This window comes from Scyliorhinus torazame, chromosome 18 (assembly GCF_047496885.1).
Source record: "Scyliorhinus torazame isolate Kashiwa2021f chromosome 18, sScyTor2.1, whole genome shotgun sequence".
NCBI classification, from domain to species: domain Eukaryota; kingdom Metazoa; phylum Chordata; class Chondrichthyes; order Carcharhiniformes; family Scyliorhinidae; genus Scyliorhinus; species Scyliorhinus torazame.
Window position 1 is genome coordinate 157,399,253 of NC_092724.1, and position 17,594 is coordinate 157,416,846.

The following is a 17,594-nucleotide window of genomic DNA, read 5'->3' on the forward strand; positions in this document are numbered from 1 at the left end:
GGGAAAAGAGTTCATGATGCAATCAATCATGCTTGGACTGTGGATTGTGCAGACTTAATGGGCAATGTGATCTTTATATTGTGCTGCATTTTCTTATGTTAAAATTGATATATATTTGAGTGACTTTCATTTTAGATTTGGCTGCCATCAGGCTAATCCGAGAAAGCAACTCCTGTACATATGATTATTAAGACAACACACAAGACCATTTTAATTGAAGAGATTTGCAATAATTTTGATGCAGGAGCTGAAGTTAAAATACTACGACCTGATGATTCAAGTTGACCAGCATGAGGGATCCTATCTGTCCATCTGCAAGCACTATCGTGCCATCTACGATACACCCTGTATTGAGGCGGAGAGCACAAAATGGCAACAGGTAAAGAACTGGTATTGATTGTGAATGAGTGTTGTGATTGAGTTGTTAAATTGCTGCTAGATTTCCATTATTTCTTCCTCTTTCCCTGTTTCTTGATCCTTCAATAATTTCTTGATCAACTCTTCAATGTGACCTGTTCACAGAAACAGTCCAAATTTGTTAAAAGGGCCAAAATTTGTTTTTTGCCTATCGCTATCCATTAAGAAATTCATAAACTGGTGGGGGAGATAGTGAGGGTAGACCAGAGGTATGCGGAAGAGCCTGAGGAAGAATTGTTGAGGAAGAGGTGCAGCCTCCAGGCCGAATTCGACCTGGTGACCACCAGGAAGGCGGAGGTGCAGTGGAGGAAGGCCCAGGGGGCGGTCTACGAGTATGGGGAAAAGGCAAGCCGGATGCTGGCGCATCAGCTTCGGAAGTGGGACGCAGCTAGGGAGATTGGGGGAGTTAAGGACAGGGGAGGGAGTGTAGTGCGGAGTGGGGTTGGCATCAATGGGGTCTTCAGGGACTTCTATGAGGAATTGTACCGATCCGAGCCCCCACGGGAGGAGGGAGGGATGGGCCGTTTCCTGGGTCAATTGAGGTTTCCAAAGGTGGAAGAGGGACTGGGGGCCCCGATTGGGCTGGAGGAGCTGATCAAAGGGATAGGAAGCATGCAGGCGGGGAAGGCACCTGGGCCGGACGGTTTCCCGGTCGAGTTCTATAAAAAATATATGGACCTGTTGGGCCCGCTGTTAGTTAGGACCTTCAATGAGGCAAGGGAGGAGGGGGCTTTACCCCCGACGATGTCCCGGGCACTGATCTCCTTGATCCTGAAGCGGGACAAGGACCCCCTGCAATGTGGGTCTTGCAGACCGATTGCCTTGCTAAATGTAGATGCCAAGGTGCTGGCGAAGGTCTTAGCCTTGAGGATTGTGTGCGACAGATCATCCATGAAGACCAGACGGGGTTTGTGAAGAGGCGACAGTTGAACGCGAATGTGCGGAGGCTTTTGAACGTTATCATGATGCCGGCGAGGGAGGAGGAGGCGGAGATAGTGGTGGCGATGGACGCTGAGAAAGCCTTCGATAGGGTAAAGTGGGGGTACCTGTGGGAGGTGCTGAAGAGGTTCGGGTTTGGGGAGGGGTTTGTCAGGTGGGTTAGGCTGTTGTATGAGGTCCCAATTGGCCACAAACAGGAGGAGGTCCAAGTATTTTCGGTTGCACCGAGGGACCAGACAGTGGTGTCCCCTGTCCCCCCTGCTCTTCGCACTGGCGATTGAACCCCTGGCTATGGCACTGAGAGTCGAGGAACTGGAGGGGTTGGTGCGGGGTGGGGAGGAGCACAGGGTGTCGCTTTATGCGGACGACCTGCTGCTGTATGTGGCGGACGCGGTGGGAGGAATGCCAGAGGTAATGAGGATCCTTAGGGAATTCGGGGACTTTTCGGGGTACAAACTCAATATGGGGAAGAGCGAGCTGTTCGTAGTTCAGCTAGGTGACCAGGAGAGTGGGATTGGCGAGCTCCCACTAAAAAGGGCGGAGAGGAGCTTCAGGTATTTGGGGGTCCAGGTGGCCAGGAGCTGGGGGGCCCTGCATAGGATTAATTTCACAAGGCTGGTGGAGCAAATGGAGGAGGAGTTCAAGAGGTGGGACGCGTTGCCGCTGTCCCTGGCGGGTAGGGTGCAGTCAATTAAAATGACGGTGCTCCCAAGGCTTTTGTTCCTGTTCCAGTGCCTCCCCGTGTTTATCCGGAAGGCTTTTTTCAGGCTGGTTAACAGGAGTATAATGGGGTTTGTGTGGGCGCGAGGGACTCAGAGGGTGAGAAGGGTGTTCCTGGAGCGGAGTAGAGATAGGGGGGGCGCTGGCGCTGCCCAACCTCTGTGGATACTACTGGGCCGCCAATGTGACAATGGTGCGCAAGTGGGTGATGGAGGGGGCTGCATGGAAGAGGCTGGAGACGGCGTCTTGTGTGGGTACGAGTCTGGGGGCGCTGGCAACGGCGCCACTGCTGCTCCCTCCAAGGAGGTATACCACAAGCCCGGTGGTGGTGGCGGCCCTCAAAATTTGGGGGCAGTGGAGGCGGCATAGGGGGGAAGTTAGGGCCTCGGCGTGGACCCCATTACGGGGGAACCACCAGTTCGCCCCAGGAAGAAAAGGTGGAGGGCTTTCGGGGTGGCACAGGGCAGGGATACGAAAGTTGGGGGACCTGTTTGTGGACGGGACGTTCGCGAGCTTGGGTGAGCTGGAGGAGAAGTACCCCCCTCCCCCCCTCCGGGGGGGAACACCTTCAGGTATTTACAGGTAAGGGCGGGGGGGGGGGGGGGGAGATCTCGGAAACTTACCAGGTGATGCAGGAGGAGGAGGAGGCCTCGGTGGTGGAGTTGAAAGATAAGTGGGAGGAGGAGTTGGGAGAGGAGATCGAAGAGGGGATGTGGGCAGATGCCCTAGGGAGGGTGAATTCTTCCTCTTCGTGCGCGAGGCTCAGCCTCATACAGTTCAAGGTGCTGCACAGGGCACACATAACCGGGACAAGGATGAGCCGGTACTTTGGGGGTGAGCACAGGTGTGTTAGGTGCTCAGGGAGCCCAGCAAATCACACCCATATGTTCTGGGCATGCCCAGTGTTGGAGGAATTTTGGAAGGGCGTAGCGAGGACGGTGTCGAGGGTGGTAGTATCCAGGGTCAAACCGGGCTGGGGGCTCGCAATATTTGGGGTGGCAGAGGAGCCGGGAGTGCAGGAGGCGAAAGAGGTCGGAATTCTGGCCTTTGCGTCCCTAGTAGCCCGGCAAAGGATTCTCCTTCAGTGGAAAGATGCGAGGCCCCCAAGCGTGGAATCCTGGATCAGCGATATGGCAGGGATCATTAAATTGGAGAGGGTGAAATTCGCCTTGAGAGGGTCGGTACAAGGGTTCTTTAGGCGGTGGCAACCGTTCTTAGACTTTCTGGCAGAACGATAGACATTGGTCAAGGGCAGCAGCAGCGTGGGGGGAGGGGGGTTTACTTTATTTTGGTTTATGTTATTTACACTGGAAGGGTCTGAGGGGGTGTATACACCTGTTGTCTTAAGTCGGGGTGTTAATGTTAATTTATTATTTGGGTACGGGGGGGGAGGGGTTTGGGGGGTTGCTTTTTTAGATTGTGTTTTGTACTTAACCCTGTTGGGTTCTTTTTTTCTTTCTCATTTTGTTATTGATATTTTATGAAAACCTTTAATAAAACCTTTTTAAAGAAGAAATTCATAAACACTCACACAGGGCCAGAATCTGAGAGGCTTGTATCCTGTACTTGTGTATTCTCCTCTTCAGTTTCATCCCGATTGGGAGAAGACATTTGTGCACCTGGTTAGAGACCTCTGGTGTGTTGATGGCAGCACCTGAGACTGGAATTGATCCAATTTTCTGTGTACCTGAAATATAGTGTTCAATTCTGGTCGCCACACTACCAGAAGGATGTGGAGGCTTTAGAGAGGGTGCAGAAGAGATTTTCCAGAATGTTTCCTGGTATGGAGGGCATTAGCTATGAGGAGCGGTTGAATAAACTCGGTTTGTTCTCACTGGAACGACTGAGGTTGAGGGGCGACCTGATAGAGGTCTACAAAATTGAGGGGCATAGACAGAGTGGATAGTCAGAGGCTTTTTCCCAGGGTAGAGGCGTCAATTACTAGGGGGAATAGGTTTAAGGTGCGAGGGGCAAGGTTTAGAGGAGATGTACGAGGCAAGTATTTTTTACAGAGGGTAGTGGGTGCCTGGAACTCGCTGCCGGAGGAGGTGGTGGAAGCAGAGACGATAGTGACGTTTAAGGGGCATCTTGAGAAATACATGAATATGATGGGAATAGAGGGATACGGACCCAGGAAGTGTAGAAGATTTTAGTTTAGATGGGCAGCATGGTCGGCGCTGGCTTGGAGGGCCGAAGGGCTTATTCCTGTGCTGTACTTTTCTTTGTCTTTGAAAATTTTTATATTGCCAATTTCTGAAAACATCCTGTAATGTTTCAACACACCAATGGCTCCGTAGTCTGAGGATTTGTATTCCCTGGCTTTCAAGCTTTTGACAGGACCCCCAATATGAGAATAACATTCATCCCTATGTTGCAATTCTTCCTAAGGTGGCGTGTGGAATAAGTTCCATGAGTGATGTTTTGCTGATTCCAAACTTGGCTAAATGTATTGTAGGCTTTATAGGCTAGACTTCAGTGACTAATAGACATAGTTGATTAGCTTAATATTAGTGGAAATCATTGATCCTGTAAAATGACAAAATAAAATTTAATATATTTCCTTCCAAGCCGTGTAAATGATGTGAATATGTCAATATTTTAAATGATCATGAGTGATACTTTGTCAATTGCGAGTTACATCAATAGTTCAAATTTTTCAATATGTGGACCATCACATTTCAACTATTCAGAGAGTCCTGTTTATTCCAATCTGCCATGACATTTATCATTAAACAAAAAAAATGAAAATATTGATTTGACTTTAAAGAGGAAAGTAAATTAATAGCCTATGCTTTTGGCTGTGGTTTGGGAGTGAGCATGTTGACCTTCACGACTAGGAAATAATATTCAGCATTAGAAAGCAAGGCGGGGGGGGAACATGCTGGTGGGATACGAGACAAAGATCTGTTGTGACCCACAATATATTCTGCAGATTAAGTTTGCATGATGCATACAGGGGAAAACAGTGAGACTACCTCAACCTGTTCCTGTTTACTTGCGGTATTGTGTAAAATGAAGAATATTATTTAGGAAGTAGACTGATTGGAGAAAAAAAATGATTTGGTATAAAGTATTAAAATAAATGTTTTGAAGTAAAGTAACCTCTGGGTAATTCTGTATCACTCAAATAATGTTGGGCATTTCCATGAGGATTTGACCAGGAAGCTGCATGATTTCTCAAGCTAAAAATGTTTTTTTTTAAGTGGGCTGGGTCAGAGGTATGGGAGGATCGAGTTGGAAGGGAGGAAAAGATACTTCAAAGTGGTGAAAAAATGCATTTCCATAGAGGAGACAAGATGTATTTTTTTCCTTATGTTCTTTGAAGCAGGCGGCAGCACGGTAGCACAGTGGTTAGCACTGCTGCCTCACAGTGCCGAAGACCCGGGTTCAATCCCAGCCCCGGGTCACTGTCCATGTGAAGTTTGCAAATTGTCTGCGTGAGTCTCACCCCCACAACCCAAAAAGATGTGCAGGGTAGGTGGATTGGCCACTTTAAATTGCCCCTTAATTGGAAAAAAGATAATAGGGTACTCTAAAGAAAAAAAAATGTTCTTTCAAGCAATCTACTCCATAAGTTCTTTTGAAGCAATCTGCTTCAATGTGCAGAGCAATTTGGTATCTCCACATGTCTAATATTTATGTGATAAGTATGGGATCTCCTTCATTCATTTTAAGAATTCAGTATTTCAGTTGTACAGTTCACAATTAATTTATTTATTAGGAGACCAGAACAGTGCTGCTAATTCCTGAGTTTTGTAGTCTACTAATTCGTGCATATGTTGTGTGCATCTTTAAATTTCCTCCGTTCTAATTTTTTTTAAATATACATAATATCCAGGCTTTGAAGAGTGTTGTTCTGTATGCAATCCTGGCCCCCTATGACAACGAACAATCTGATCTAGTTCACAGAATAAGTCTGGACAAAAAACTTGAAGACATTTCAAAGTACAGGTAAGATCAGTTTTTAGGAAAACAAAAATAAACTTAATTGTCCTATCAAACCTTTTGAGATTTTCCTAACCACTTAATACATTTTTCACCTAAAAATTATTTTTATTAATTGGGTGAGTTTCAAAAAAGAACTATCCCAATAACTCTGTGAAAGTGTACCTTTCACTACTTCGGGGTCCCCCAAAACACTGCATAGCCAGTTAATAACGTCTGAAATGCAACTACTATTATGTAACAAATGCAACAACCAATTTGGGCACAACCAGGTCCCAGAAACAGCAATTGGATAAATGTCAGTTTGTCTGACTTTTGGTATTTCAATGATAAATGTTAGCTAAGCAGGAGAACTCCTCTGCTGTTTGAATAATTGTATTCAACATCCATCATGGGGTAGGTTTAGCTCAGTTGGCTGGACAGCTAGTGTGTGATACAGAACAAGGACAGCAGCGTGTGTTCAATTTCCATACCCGCTGAGATTATTCATGAAGGCCCGCCTTCTCAACCTTGCCCCTCGCCTGAGGTGTGATGATCCTCGGGTTAAACCACCACTAGCCAACTCTCTCCCTCAAAAGAGGAAAGCAGCCTTTGGTCATCTGGGATTATGGTGACTTTACTTTTACTCTACATCCACCTGAACCTGAGGCTTAATATATGTTCCAAAACCTCCAATAAAGTTGCACTCGCTCAACACTACATTGAAGTGCCAGCCTAGTTTATATGCTCCAGTCCTGAAGCTATACTTAAAACCCACAACCTTCTGACTAAATCTCAACTGGGATGGTGGTTGGGCCACCGTAGTTGGCTTCAGCATACCTGGCTGAAGGCGGTTCAAATCAATTATGCTTTCTACCTCTAACTGCTGCCCAGCAACTTTTGCTAGAAGTGCACATTTGTATCCAGCTCAGTTCTGCTGCTGACCAGTTAGCAAATGTTGACTGGGAAGACTTGCACACGCATTACTTGAGCAGAGTACAAATAGATAATTGTTTCTTGTGGAGCCTTGCATCAGTAAGAGTATAATGCTTTAAAGGTATATGGGGAAAGTAATGGTAAGAGATTACATTATGAAAATCGACAGCACCTTTTTTTAGTGTGGGAACTACTGAGGGAAAATCATAAAGGATATTAGGAAAAATGCAGTATTTTTTTGCCACTTTACTCAGCAATTTATTGGCTTGTTCTCTGCTCTTTGGAGAACAAAAAAATCCCATATGTTTATACAATAATCCTTATTAGTGTCGCAAGTAGGCTTACATTAACACTGCAATGAAGTTACTGTGAAAATCCCCCAGTCTCCACATTCTGGCGCCTGTTCGGGTACACTGAGGGAGAATGCAGAATGTCAAATTCACTTAACAGCATGTCTTTCGGGATTTGTGGGAGGAAACCGGAGCTCCTGGAGGAAACCCACGCAGACACTGGGAGAACGTGCAGACTCCACACAGACAGTGACCCAAGCAGAGAATCGAACCAGAGTCCCTGGCGCTATGAAGCCACAGTGCTAACCACTGTGCTACCGTGATGCCCATTGAATGCAACTGGAGGGAAGCCATTTAATGCAGTGCCATAAAATATATTTTTTTTTTATAAAATATTTTATTGAAAATTTTTGGTCAACCAACACAGTACATTGTGCATCCTTTACACAATATTATAACAACACAAATAACAATGACCTATTTTATAAACAGAAAATGAATAAATAATTAATAACAAAAAATGAAAACTAACCCTAATTGGCAACTGCCTTATCACAAGTAACACTCTCCAAAAATATAATTTAACAGTCCAATATATAATTATCTGTAGCAACGACCTATACATATTATACAGTATATATTAACAACCCTGAGAGTCCTTCTGGTTCCTCCTCTCCCCCCCCCCCCCCCCCCCCCCCCCCCCCCCCCCCCCCCCCCCCCGGATCCTGGGCTGCTGCTGCTGCCTTCTTTTTTCCATTCCATCTATCTTTCTGCGAGGTATTCGACGAACGGTTGCCACCGCCTGGTGAACCCTTGAGCCGACCCCCTTAGAACGAACTTAATCCGCTCTAGCTTTATAAACCCTGCCATGTCCTTTATCCAGGTCTCCACCCCCGGGGGCTTGGCTTCTTTCCACATTAGCAATATCCTGCGCCGGGCTACTAGGGACGCAAAGGCCAAAACATCGGCCTCTCTCGCCTCCTGCACTCCCGGCTCTTGTGCAACCCCAAATATAGCCAATCCCCAGCTTGGTTCGACCCGGACCCCCACTTCTTTTGAAAGCACCTTTGTCACCCCCATCCAAAACCCCTGTAGTGCCGGGCATGACCAAAACATATGGGTATGATTCGCTGGGCTTCTCGAGCACCTCGCACACCTATCCTCCACCCCAAAAAATTTACTGAGCCGTGTTCCAGTCATATGCGCCCTGTGTAATACCTTAAACTGAATCAGGCTTAGCCTGGCACACGAGGACGACGAGTTTACCCTGCTTAGGGCATCTGCCCACAGCCCCTCCTCGATCTCCTCCCCTAGCTCTTCTTCCCATTTCCCGTTTAGTTCATCTACCATAGTCTCCCCTTCGTCCCTCATTTCCCTATATATATCTGACACCTTACCATCCCCCACCCATGTCTTTGAGATCACTCTGTCCTGCACCTCTTGTGTCGGGAGCTGCGGGAATTCCCTCACCTGTTGCCTCGCAAAAGCCCTCAGTTGCATATACCTGAATGCATTCCCTTGGGGCAACCCATATTTCTCGGTCAGCGCTCCCAGACTCGCGAACTTCCCATCCACAACAGATCTTTCAGTTGCGTTATTCTTGCTCTTTGCCACATTCCATATCCCCCATCCATTCCCCCCGGGGCAAACCTATGGTTGTTTCTTATCGGGGACCCCCCCAAGGCTCCAGTCTTTCCCCTATGCCGTCTCCACTGTCCCCAAATCTTCAGTGTAGCCACCACCACCGGGCTTGTGCTGTAGTTCCTCGGTGAGAACGGCAATGGGGCTGTCACCATAGCCTGTAGGCTAGTCCCCCTACAGGACGCCCTCTCTAATCTCTTCCACGCCGCTCCCTCCTTCTCTCCCATCCACTTACTCGCCATTGAAATATTAGCGGCCCAATAATACTCACTTAGGCTCGGTAGTGCCAGCCCCCCCTATCCCTGCTACTCTGTAAGAATCCCTTCCTCACTCTCGGGGTCTTCCCGGCCCACACAAAACCCATGATGCTCTTTTCAATCCTTTTTTAAAAAAAAAAAAGCCTTCGTGATCACCACCGGGAGGCACTGAAACACAAAGAGGAATCACGGGAGGACCACCATCTTAACCGCCTGCACCCTCCCTGCCAGTGACAGGGATACCATATCCCATCTCTTGAAATCCTCCTCCATTTGTTCCACCAACCGCGTTAAATTTAACCTATGCAATGTGCCCCAATTCTTGGCTATCTGGATCCCCAGGTAACAAAAGTCCCTTGTTACCTTCCTCAACGGTAGGTCCTCTATTTCTCTACTCTGCTCCCCTGGATGCACCACAAACAATTCACTTTTCCCCATGTTCAATTTATACCCTGAAAAATCCCCAAACTCCCCAAGTATCCGCATTATTTCTGGCATCCCCTCCGCCGGGTCTGCCACATATAGTAACAAATCGTCCGCATACAAAGATACCCGGTGTTCTTCTCCTCCTCTAAGTACTCCCCTCCACTTCTTGGAACCCCTCAACGCTATCGCCGGGGGCTCAATCGCCAGTGCAAACAATAATGGGGACAGAGGGCATCCCTGCCTTGTCCCTCTATGGAGCCAAAAATATGCAGATCCCCGTCCATTCGTGACCACGCTTGCCATCGGGGCCCTATACAACAGCTGCACCCATCTAACATACCCCTCTCCAAAACCAAATCTCCTCAACACCTCCCACAAATAATCCCACTCCACTCTATCAAATGCTTTCTCGGCATCCATCGCCACTACTATCTCCGTTTCCCCCTCTGGTGGGGGCATCATCATTACCCCTAACAGCCTCCGTATATTCGTGTTCAGCTGTCTCCCCTTCACAAACCCAGTTTGGTCCTCGTGGACCACCCCCGGGACACATTCCTCTATTCTCATTGCCATTACCTTGGCCAGGATCTTGGCATCTACATTTAGGAGGGAAATAGGTCTATAGGACCCGCATTGTAGCGGGTCCTTTTCCTTCTTTAAGAGAAGCGATATCGTTGCTTCAGACATAGTCGGGGGCAGTTGTCCCCTTTCCTTTGCCTCATTAAAGGTCCTCGTCAATACCGGGGCGAGCAAGTCCACATATTTCCTATAGAATTCGACTGGGACTCCATCTGGTCCCGGGGCCTTTCCCGCCTGCATGCTCCTAATTCCTTTCACCACTTCTTCTACCTCGATCTGTGCTCCCAGTCCCACCCTTTCCTGCTCTTCCACCTTGGGAAATTCCAGCCGATCCAAAAAGCCCATCATTCTCTCCCTCCCATCCGGGGGTTGAGCTTCATATAATTTTTTATAAAATGTCTTGAACACTCCATTCACTCTCTCCGCTCCCCGCTCCATCTCTCCTTCCTCCTCCCTCACTCCCCCTATTTCCCTCGCTGCTCCTCTTTTCCTCAATTGGTGTGCCAGCAACCTGCTCGCCTTCAGTCCCTCCTCCGGTGCTTCCGCATATTGTCTGTCCACCCTCAAAAGTTCTTGCAGCAACCGCTCCCGTTCCTTACTCTCCTGCTTCCCTTTATGTGCCCTTATTGATATCAGCTCCCCTCTAACCACCGCCTTCAGCGCCTCCCAGACCACTCCCACCTGGACCTCCCCATTATCATTGAGTTCCAAGTACTTTTCAATGCACCCCCTCATCTGCCATTAGTCCCATGTCCATTCTCCAGGGTGGGCGCCCTCCTGTTTCCTCCCCTATCTCCAAGTCTACCCAGTGTGGAGCGTGATCCGAAATGGCTATAGCCGTATACTCCGTTCCCCTCACCTTCGGGATCAACGCCCTTCCCAGCACAAAAAAGACTTTATGGACATAGGAGAAAAACGAGAACTCCTAGGTCTGCTAAATCTCCACGGGTCTACACCTCCCATCTGCTCCATAAAATCTTTAAGTACCTTGGCTGCTGCCGGCCTCCTTCCAGTCCTGGACTTCGACCTATCCAGCCCTGGTTCCAACACCGTATTAAAATCTCCCCCCATTATCAGCTTTCCCATCTCTAGGTCCGGAATGCGTCCTAGCATCCGCCTCATAAAATTGGCATCATCCCAGTTCGGGGCATATTCGTTTACCAAAACCACCGTCTCCCCCTGTAGTTTGCCACTCACCATCACGTATCTGCCCCCGTTATCCGCCACTGTGGTCTTTGCCTCGAATATTACCCGCTTCCCCACTAATATAGCCACCCCCCTGTTTTTCGCATCTAGCCCCGAATGGAACACCTTCCCCACCCATCCTTTGCGTAGCCTAACCTGGTCTATCAGTTTCAGGTGCGTTTCCTGTAACATAACCACATCTGCCTTAAGTTTCTTAAGTTGTGCGAGTACCCGTGCCCTCTTTATCGGCCCGTTCAGCCCTCTCACGTTCCACGTGATCAGCCGGGTTGGGGGGCTTCCTACCCCCCCCCCCCCCCCCCCCCGCCCCTTGTCGATTAGCCATCCCCTTTTTCCAGCTCCTCACCCGGTTCCCACGCAGCTGTATCTCCCCCAGGCAGTGCCCCCCCCCCCCCCCCCCCCGGCCATCCCCTCCCATACCAGCTCCCCCCTCTCCCCAGCAGCAGCAACCCAGTAACTCCCCCCCCCCCCCCCCCCCACGTTGCTCCCAGAAGTCAGCAAACTCTGGCCGACCTCGGCTTCCCCCCGTGACCTCGGCCCGCACCGTGCGACGCCCCCTCCTTCCTGCTTCTCTATTCCCGCCATGATTATCATAGCACGGGAACCAAGCCCGCGCTGCTCCCTCGGCCCCGCCCCCAATGGCCAACGCCCCATCTCCTCCACCTCCCCTCCTCCCCCCATCACCACCTGTGGAAGAGAGAAAAGTTACCACATCGCAGGATTAGTACATAAAACTCCTCTTTCCCCCCTTTTTAACCCCCCTCTTCGCCCCCCACATTCGCCCCACCACTTTGTTCAAACGTTCTTTTTAATAACCCGCTCATTCCAGTTTTTCTTCCACAATAAAAGTCCACGCTTCATCCGCCGTCTCAAAGTAGTGGTGCCCCCCTCGATATGTGACCCACAGTCTTGCCGGTTGCAGCATTCCAAATTTTATCTTCTTTTTATGAAGCACCGCCTTGGCCCGATTAAAGCTCGTCCTCCTTCTCGCCACCTCCGCACTCCAGTCTTGATAAACGTGGATCACCGCGTTCTCCCATTTACTGCTCCGAGTTTTCTTTGCCCATCTAAGGACCATTTCTCTATCCTTAAAACGGAGGAATCTCACCACTATGGCTCTGGGAATTTCTCCTGCTCTCGGTCCTCGCGCCATCACTCGGTATGCTCCCTCCACCTCCAACGGACCCGCCGGGGCCTCCGCTCCCATTAACGAGTGCAGCATCGTGCTCACATATGCCCCGACGTCCGCTCCCTCCGCACCTTCAGGAAGACCAAGAATCCTCAAGTTGTTCCTCTTTGCGTTGTTCTCCAGTGCCTCCAACCTTTCCACACATTGTTTCTGATGTGCCTCATGCATCTCCATCTTCACCACCAGGCCCTGTATGTCGTCCTCATTCTCGGCTGCCTTTGCCTTCACGACCCGAAGCTCCGCCTCCTGGGTCTTTTGTTCCTCCTTTAGCCCTTCGATCGCCTGTAGTATCGGGGCCAACAGCTCTTTCTTCATTTCCTTTTTGAGCTCTTCCACACAGCATTTCAAGAACTCTTGTTGTTCAGGGCCCCATGTTAAACTGCCACCTTCCGACGCCATCTTGGTTTTTGCTTGCCTTCCTTGCCGCTGTTCTAAAGGATCCACTGCAATCCGGCCACTTTCTCCTTTTTTCATCCGTATCCAGGGGGGGGATTCCCTTCTGGTTTACCGCACAGTGTTTTTAGCCGTCAAAATTGCCGTTGGGGCTCCTATCAAGAGCCCAAAAGTCCGTTTCACCGGGAGCTGCCGAAACGTGCGACTCAGCTGGTCATCGCCGCACCCGGAAGTCTCCATAAAATATATTTCAATCTTTTAATGCATGGTGTTAGGAATTATACATCAATATTATGGTCAAATTGTGCAATTTTTAAAGATTTAAGCACAAGATACAAAGTGCTGGATTGGGACATTGCTCAGACTGAGTAGTGACTTGTCCTGTGATTGTTCTTGTGATGGGTTTGAGGTTGTGAGCTCAACCCAGAGGCCTAAAAGAGTGGAATAATTGACTTGATCATCTGCTGGAGAAAACTTGGTCTGGGGTGGAGAGGAAATGTGGAACAAATTAGCAGAAGAGGTGAAGAGGTTTAATTTTTTTAAATCTTAATCAGTTTCAACATTTTTAAATCAAAGCCAATGAAGTTTAAAAAGAATATATAGTTATAAAACACTCCATAAGTTTCTTTTATAGCTTTTTTAAAGGATTCCAAATTTTTGAGGTGCAAGCTCTAACTTGTGCTACAATGTACTGCTTCTGTGAGGTGATATTTCTCAACAATATTTGATGAGTGGTAACATTTGAGCTGTAATTGCTAGATTGAGAGAAAGTCAACTTCTGTTATTTAAACAAAAGACAATAAGTAATTTCTAGACTACACCAACTCTCTGGTTAACAGAATGGCAAGCATTAATACGGAATTATTTGAATCCAGTGGAACCATGTTTAATGCCCTAAATTGTATAGGAGAAAAGATGCAATTTGAAAAGGTTGGATATGCTAACTTTGTAGGGAGCATGGAATGAGTTACTGGCTATAAAGAGCAACGGTGTATATATAGATAATACATTTGATGATTTGTAATACAATAATGCCATCCATGATTGAAATGTGTACAGTTAAATGTTGTTGTGTTTTGCTACATTATGTTCCTGTTTTGCAGGGCTTTGTTGAAGCTGTTTACCACAATGGAACTTATGCGTTGGAGCTCACTGGAGGATGATTATAGCAAGGAATTGAGGGAAGAATTACCTGAAAATGCTTGCACAGATGTATTTTCCAGCACGGAAGAGGGAAATAAGAGATGGAAAGATCTTAAAAATCGCGTAGTGGAACATGTATGTGTTCTGTAATCGTTTTAAATTGATTTCTAAAATTGTCCTAAATTTTAAAAAATGGGGCCAAAGCCCCTTTTATTTACCTTTCTCTGACCCTATTACTAAATGTCAGTGAATTGAATTTATTTATGAATTACATTTTATTTATTTTTCTCTGCTATTGAGTGCATTTTAAATTGTTTCTGCTGGCTCACTTGCTGAGTAATGTGACTTTTTTTTTTGTTCATGGGACATGGGCATCGCAGGCTGGGCCAGCATTTATTTCCCGTCCCTAATTGCTCTTGAGGGGGCAGTTCAGAGTCAACCACATTACTATGGGTCTGGAGTCACATATAGGGCAGACCAGGTAAGGATGGCAGACTTCCTTCCTTAAAGGACGTTAGTGAACCAGATAGGTTTTTATGACAATCAACAATGGTTTCATGGTCATCATTAGATTTTTAATTCCAGATTTTTATTCACTGGTAGGATTTGAACCTGGGTCCTCGGAGCATTACTCTGGGTTTCTGGTTTACTAGTCCAGTGACAATACCACGACACGACCACCTTGCCACTGGTGAGGTACAAAACTATGGCTCTTCATTGAGTGTCCGATCTTGACAGAAGCTGCTATGAGAGCACGGCATTTGGTCTTTTTTGTACTTGGTATTGAGGAAAACAGCTGTGGTTCATGTCCTTGACTTCCATTCAGTGGTACAGATAGGGCTTCTCTTCCTACGTAAGAAGGGAAAAGAACTTGGATTTATACAGCGCCTTTCACAATCTCAATGTCCCAAAGTGCCTTGCTGTTTTGAAATGTAATCACTGCTGTAATGTAGAAAAGACAGCATCACCCACAACCAACAATGTAAAAATGAACAGCGAATCTGGAATGTGTTTTCAGTGTGGTGTGATGAGGGATAAATGTTGTCAGGATATTGAGGATAACTCCTCAGCTGTTCTGTGAAATAATGTCATGGGATCTGTGCGGCCCACCTGAGAGGGCAAGTGGTACCTTAGTTCAATGTGCTATCTGAAAGACAGCACCTCTGACAATGCAGCACTCCCATCAGTACTGCACTGGAGCATCAGCCTAGAGCTCAAGCTCTGAGTGGGACTTGAACCCACTGCCTTCTGACTGGCAATTGTGCTACCAACTGCTAGCATGGCCTCATCAGATGGTAACAGAATATGATCGACACTAAAAGTTGTGTGTAAGCATGTATTTCTTGTCCCCAAGTGACCACAGGAAACCAAACGCCTTGTTAATATTTAGCATTTTATAAGTCATTTATATTAGAAGTTCCCTGCAAAAGCATGTCCAAGTAGTACTACAACTATTGCATGCAGCAACAAGGTGTTAACTTCCATGTGTCCATGACATTGTGCATTATGGGCACATGAGAAACATTATGGAAGATAAACTGGTGAACTAAATCCTGGCTTGCTCCAATTGCCCTGAATACTGAACTATTCTATGGTCAATTGCAGTCAAAGGAAAGGATCTTGTGCCCTATTCAAAATACAAATATTTTGATTGTCGTCCTCATAACTTTTTTTCAACTTTTAATTTTAAAATTGTTATTTCAGAATATTCGAATAATGGCAAAATATTATACAAGGATCACAATGAAGAGAATGGCAGACCTTCTTGATCTTTCGGTTGATGTGAGTGCCAAACATTCTTGTCATCCATAAGGGCGATTTCAAGAAAGCTAATATGTGAAATTCTCAATCAATTCTAATCACTTTGAGCATGAAAACCACCTAGCAGTGCAAGTACAAATCTTTATCCCCTCAAATTTGACATATTCCTGCGAAGAGTATTTTGAGATGTGTAATAATGTGAATGACTGGTGGTAGTGATAGTAAGAAGTCTTACAACACCAGGTTAAAGTCCAACCGGTTTGTTTCGAATCACTAGCTTTTGGAGCGAAGCTCCTTTCTCGGGTGAGATTTGAACCTGGGTTCCCAGAGCATTCACCTGAGGAAGGAGCAGCGCTCCGAAAGCTAGTGATGCGAAACAAACCTGTTGGACTTTAACCTGGTGTTTAAGACTTTTTACTGTGCCCACCCCAGTCCAACGCCGGCATCTCCACATGGTGGTAGCGATGGGAGCCATTTATGGGGGTGAATTGAGATCCATTTTGCAATACATTTATTAGACAATGTTAGCATGAGTGCATTTTTTTTTCCTCTTACCATGGACCTGTTATACAAAAAAATAAACCTCGTGACAACACTGCTATGTTTGATAAATTTGATGATTCACTATAAATTATTCTGTATTGAATACCTTTTTAAAACAAAAGACATCGGCAGCAAACTGTAATTCTGGAAAAGAACTTCACTCCATCACTGTTGACTTGGAAACATCTCTGAAAAGTTCTCTGACATGACAATGTATTGCCACTGTCTTGACATTTATGAAAAATGAGTAGATAGGGAGGAATTGGATAGGTGTTATTTGATGCAGACTAGATAGCAAGTGGAGCAGTTATGCTGCTTATTACATATAACAATAGGCCTGTCTTTTCATTCTGGAATTGAAGACCAATGGAACGGATTGAAGGAAAGGTAGGAAGTAAAAATGGTGCTGGACATGATATGGAGAGAACATGGTGGAATAGCAGGAGAGAAATGAAACCAGTTCTTTATCAATGACTCATCTGAGCAAAGACGTTCTCAGCACAGCAGTTGAAATGTACAGGTAATCAGCACAGAACTTGAAAAAGAATAATTACATAAATCAGTTCTTTGGCTACACCTAGTACATTGGTATCTCTCCGTTTCATTGCAACTGCTTCCACAAATTGGAGGTTCACATTGTCATTGTCATGACCCACTTGGGGGCCAAGGCCTATGCTCTGTACCATTCCCCCTCTTTTACCTCCATGTATGAATTCCCCCAGTAATTGGGGGAACCCCTCAGTAAAAAAAAATCCCAACCTGGGTGCAGGTCGAGGAGCGTGGCCCTTCAGGGAGAGGAGTTGTAACTTTTGTAATTGTGTATACCATAAACTTTTGTTCAGCCGTATTCAACCATGCATTCTTGTGTTTCTTCCGTTGGTTTCTACACTGGTGACAAGGGTGAATTGGTGCTGCCACAGCCATTGTGCATTACACCGCCAACCCACTTCGTCCAATCTCAGAGCCTCCACTCTGAACGGTGAGATGCCGCACATCGGAAAACTTGAACAGTTCAGTGCTAATTACCAATGACTGGATCCAGTACATCGAGCGGCTGGCTACAATATCTTTTTGGTCTAACATAAATGTTGGGGATGAGTGACAAACCATTATCCTACCAGTGACCTGCCTATGCGCTCATCAAAAGCCTCACCCACCCGAACAGGTCGGACTCAAAAATCTTTTGCCGTGTTGGTGGCCCTGGTTGAGGCTCATCTCAACCCACAGTTCCCG

The 17,594-nt window shown here is 46.8% G+C and overlaps 1 protein-coding gene across 1 annotated transcript in view; it reads left to right on the forward strand.

Annotated features, from left to right (window-relative positions):
- psmd12 (proteasome 26S subunit, non-ATPase 12) overlaps positions 1-17,594 on the forward strand; it is a 64,654-nt gene that overhangs the window by 34,713 nt on the left and 12,347 nt on the right. Inside the window, exons 7-10 of the mRNA XM_072483729.1 lie at positions 245-379; positions 5,915-6,027; positions 14,018-14,192; positions 15,762-15,839. Coding sequence (XP_072339830.1) covers positions 245-379; positions 5,915-6,027; positions 14,018-14,192; positions 15,762-15,839 — 501 coding nt within the window. The remainder of the gene's footprint in view (positions 1-244; positions 380-5,914; positions 6,028-14,017; positions 14,193-15,761; positions 15,840-17,594) is intronic.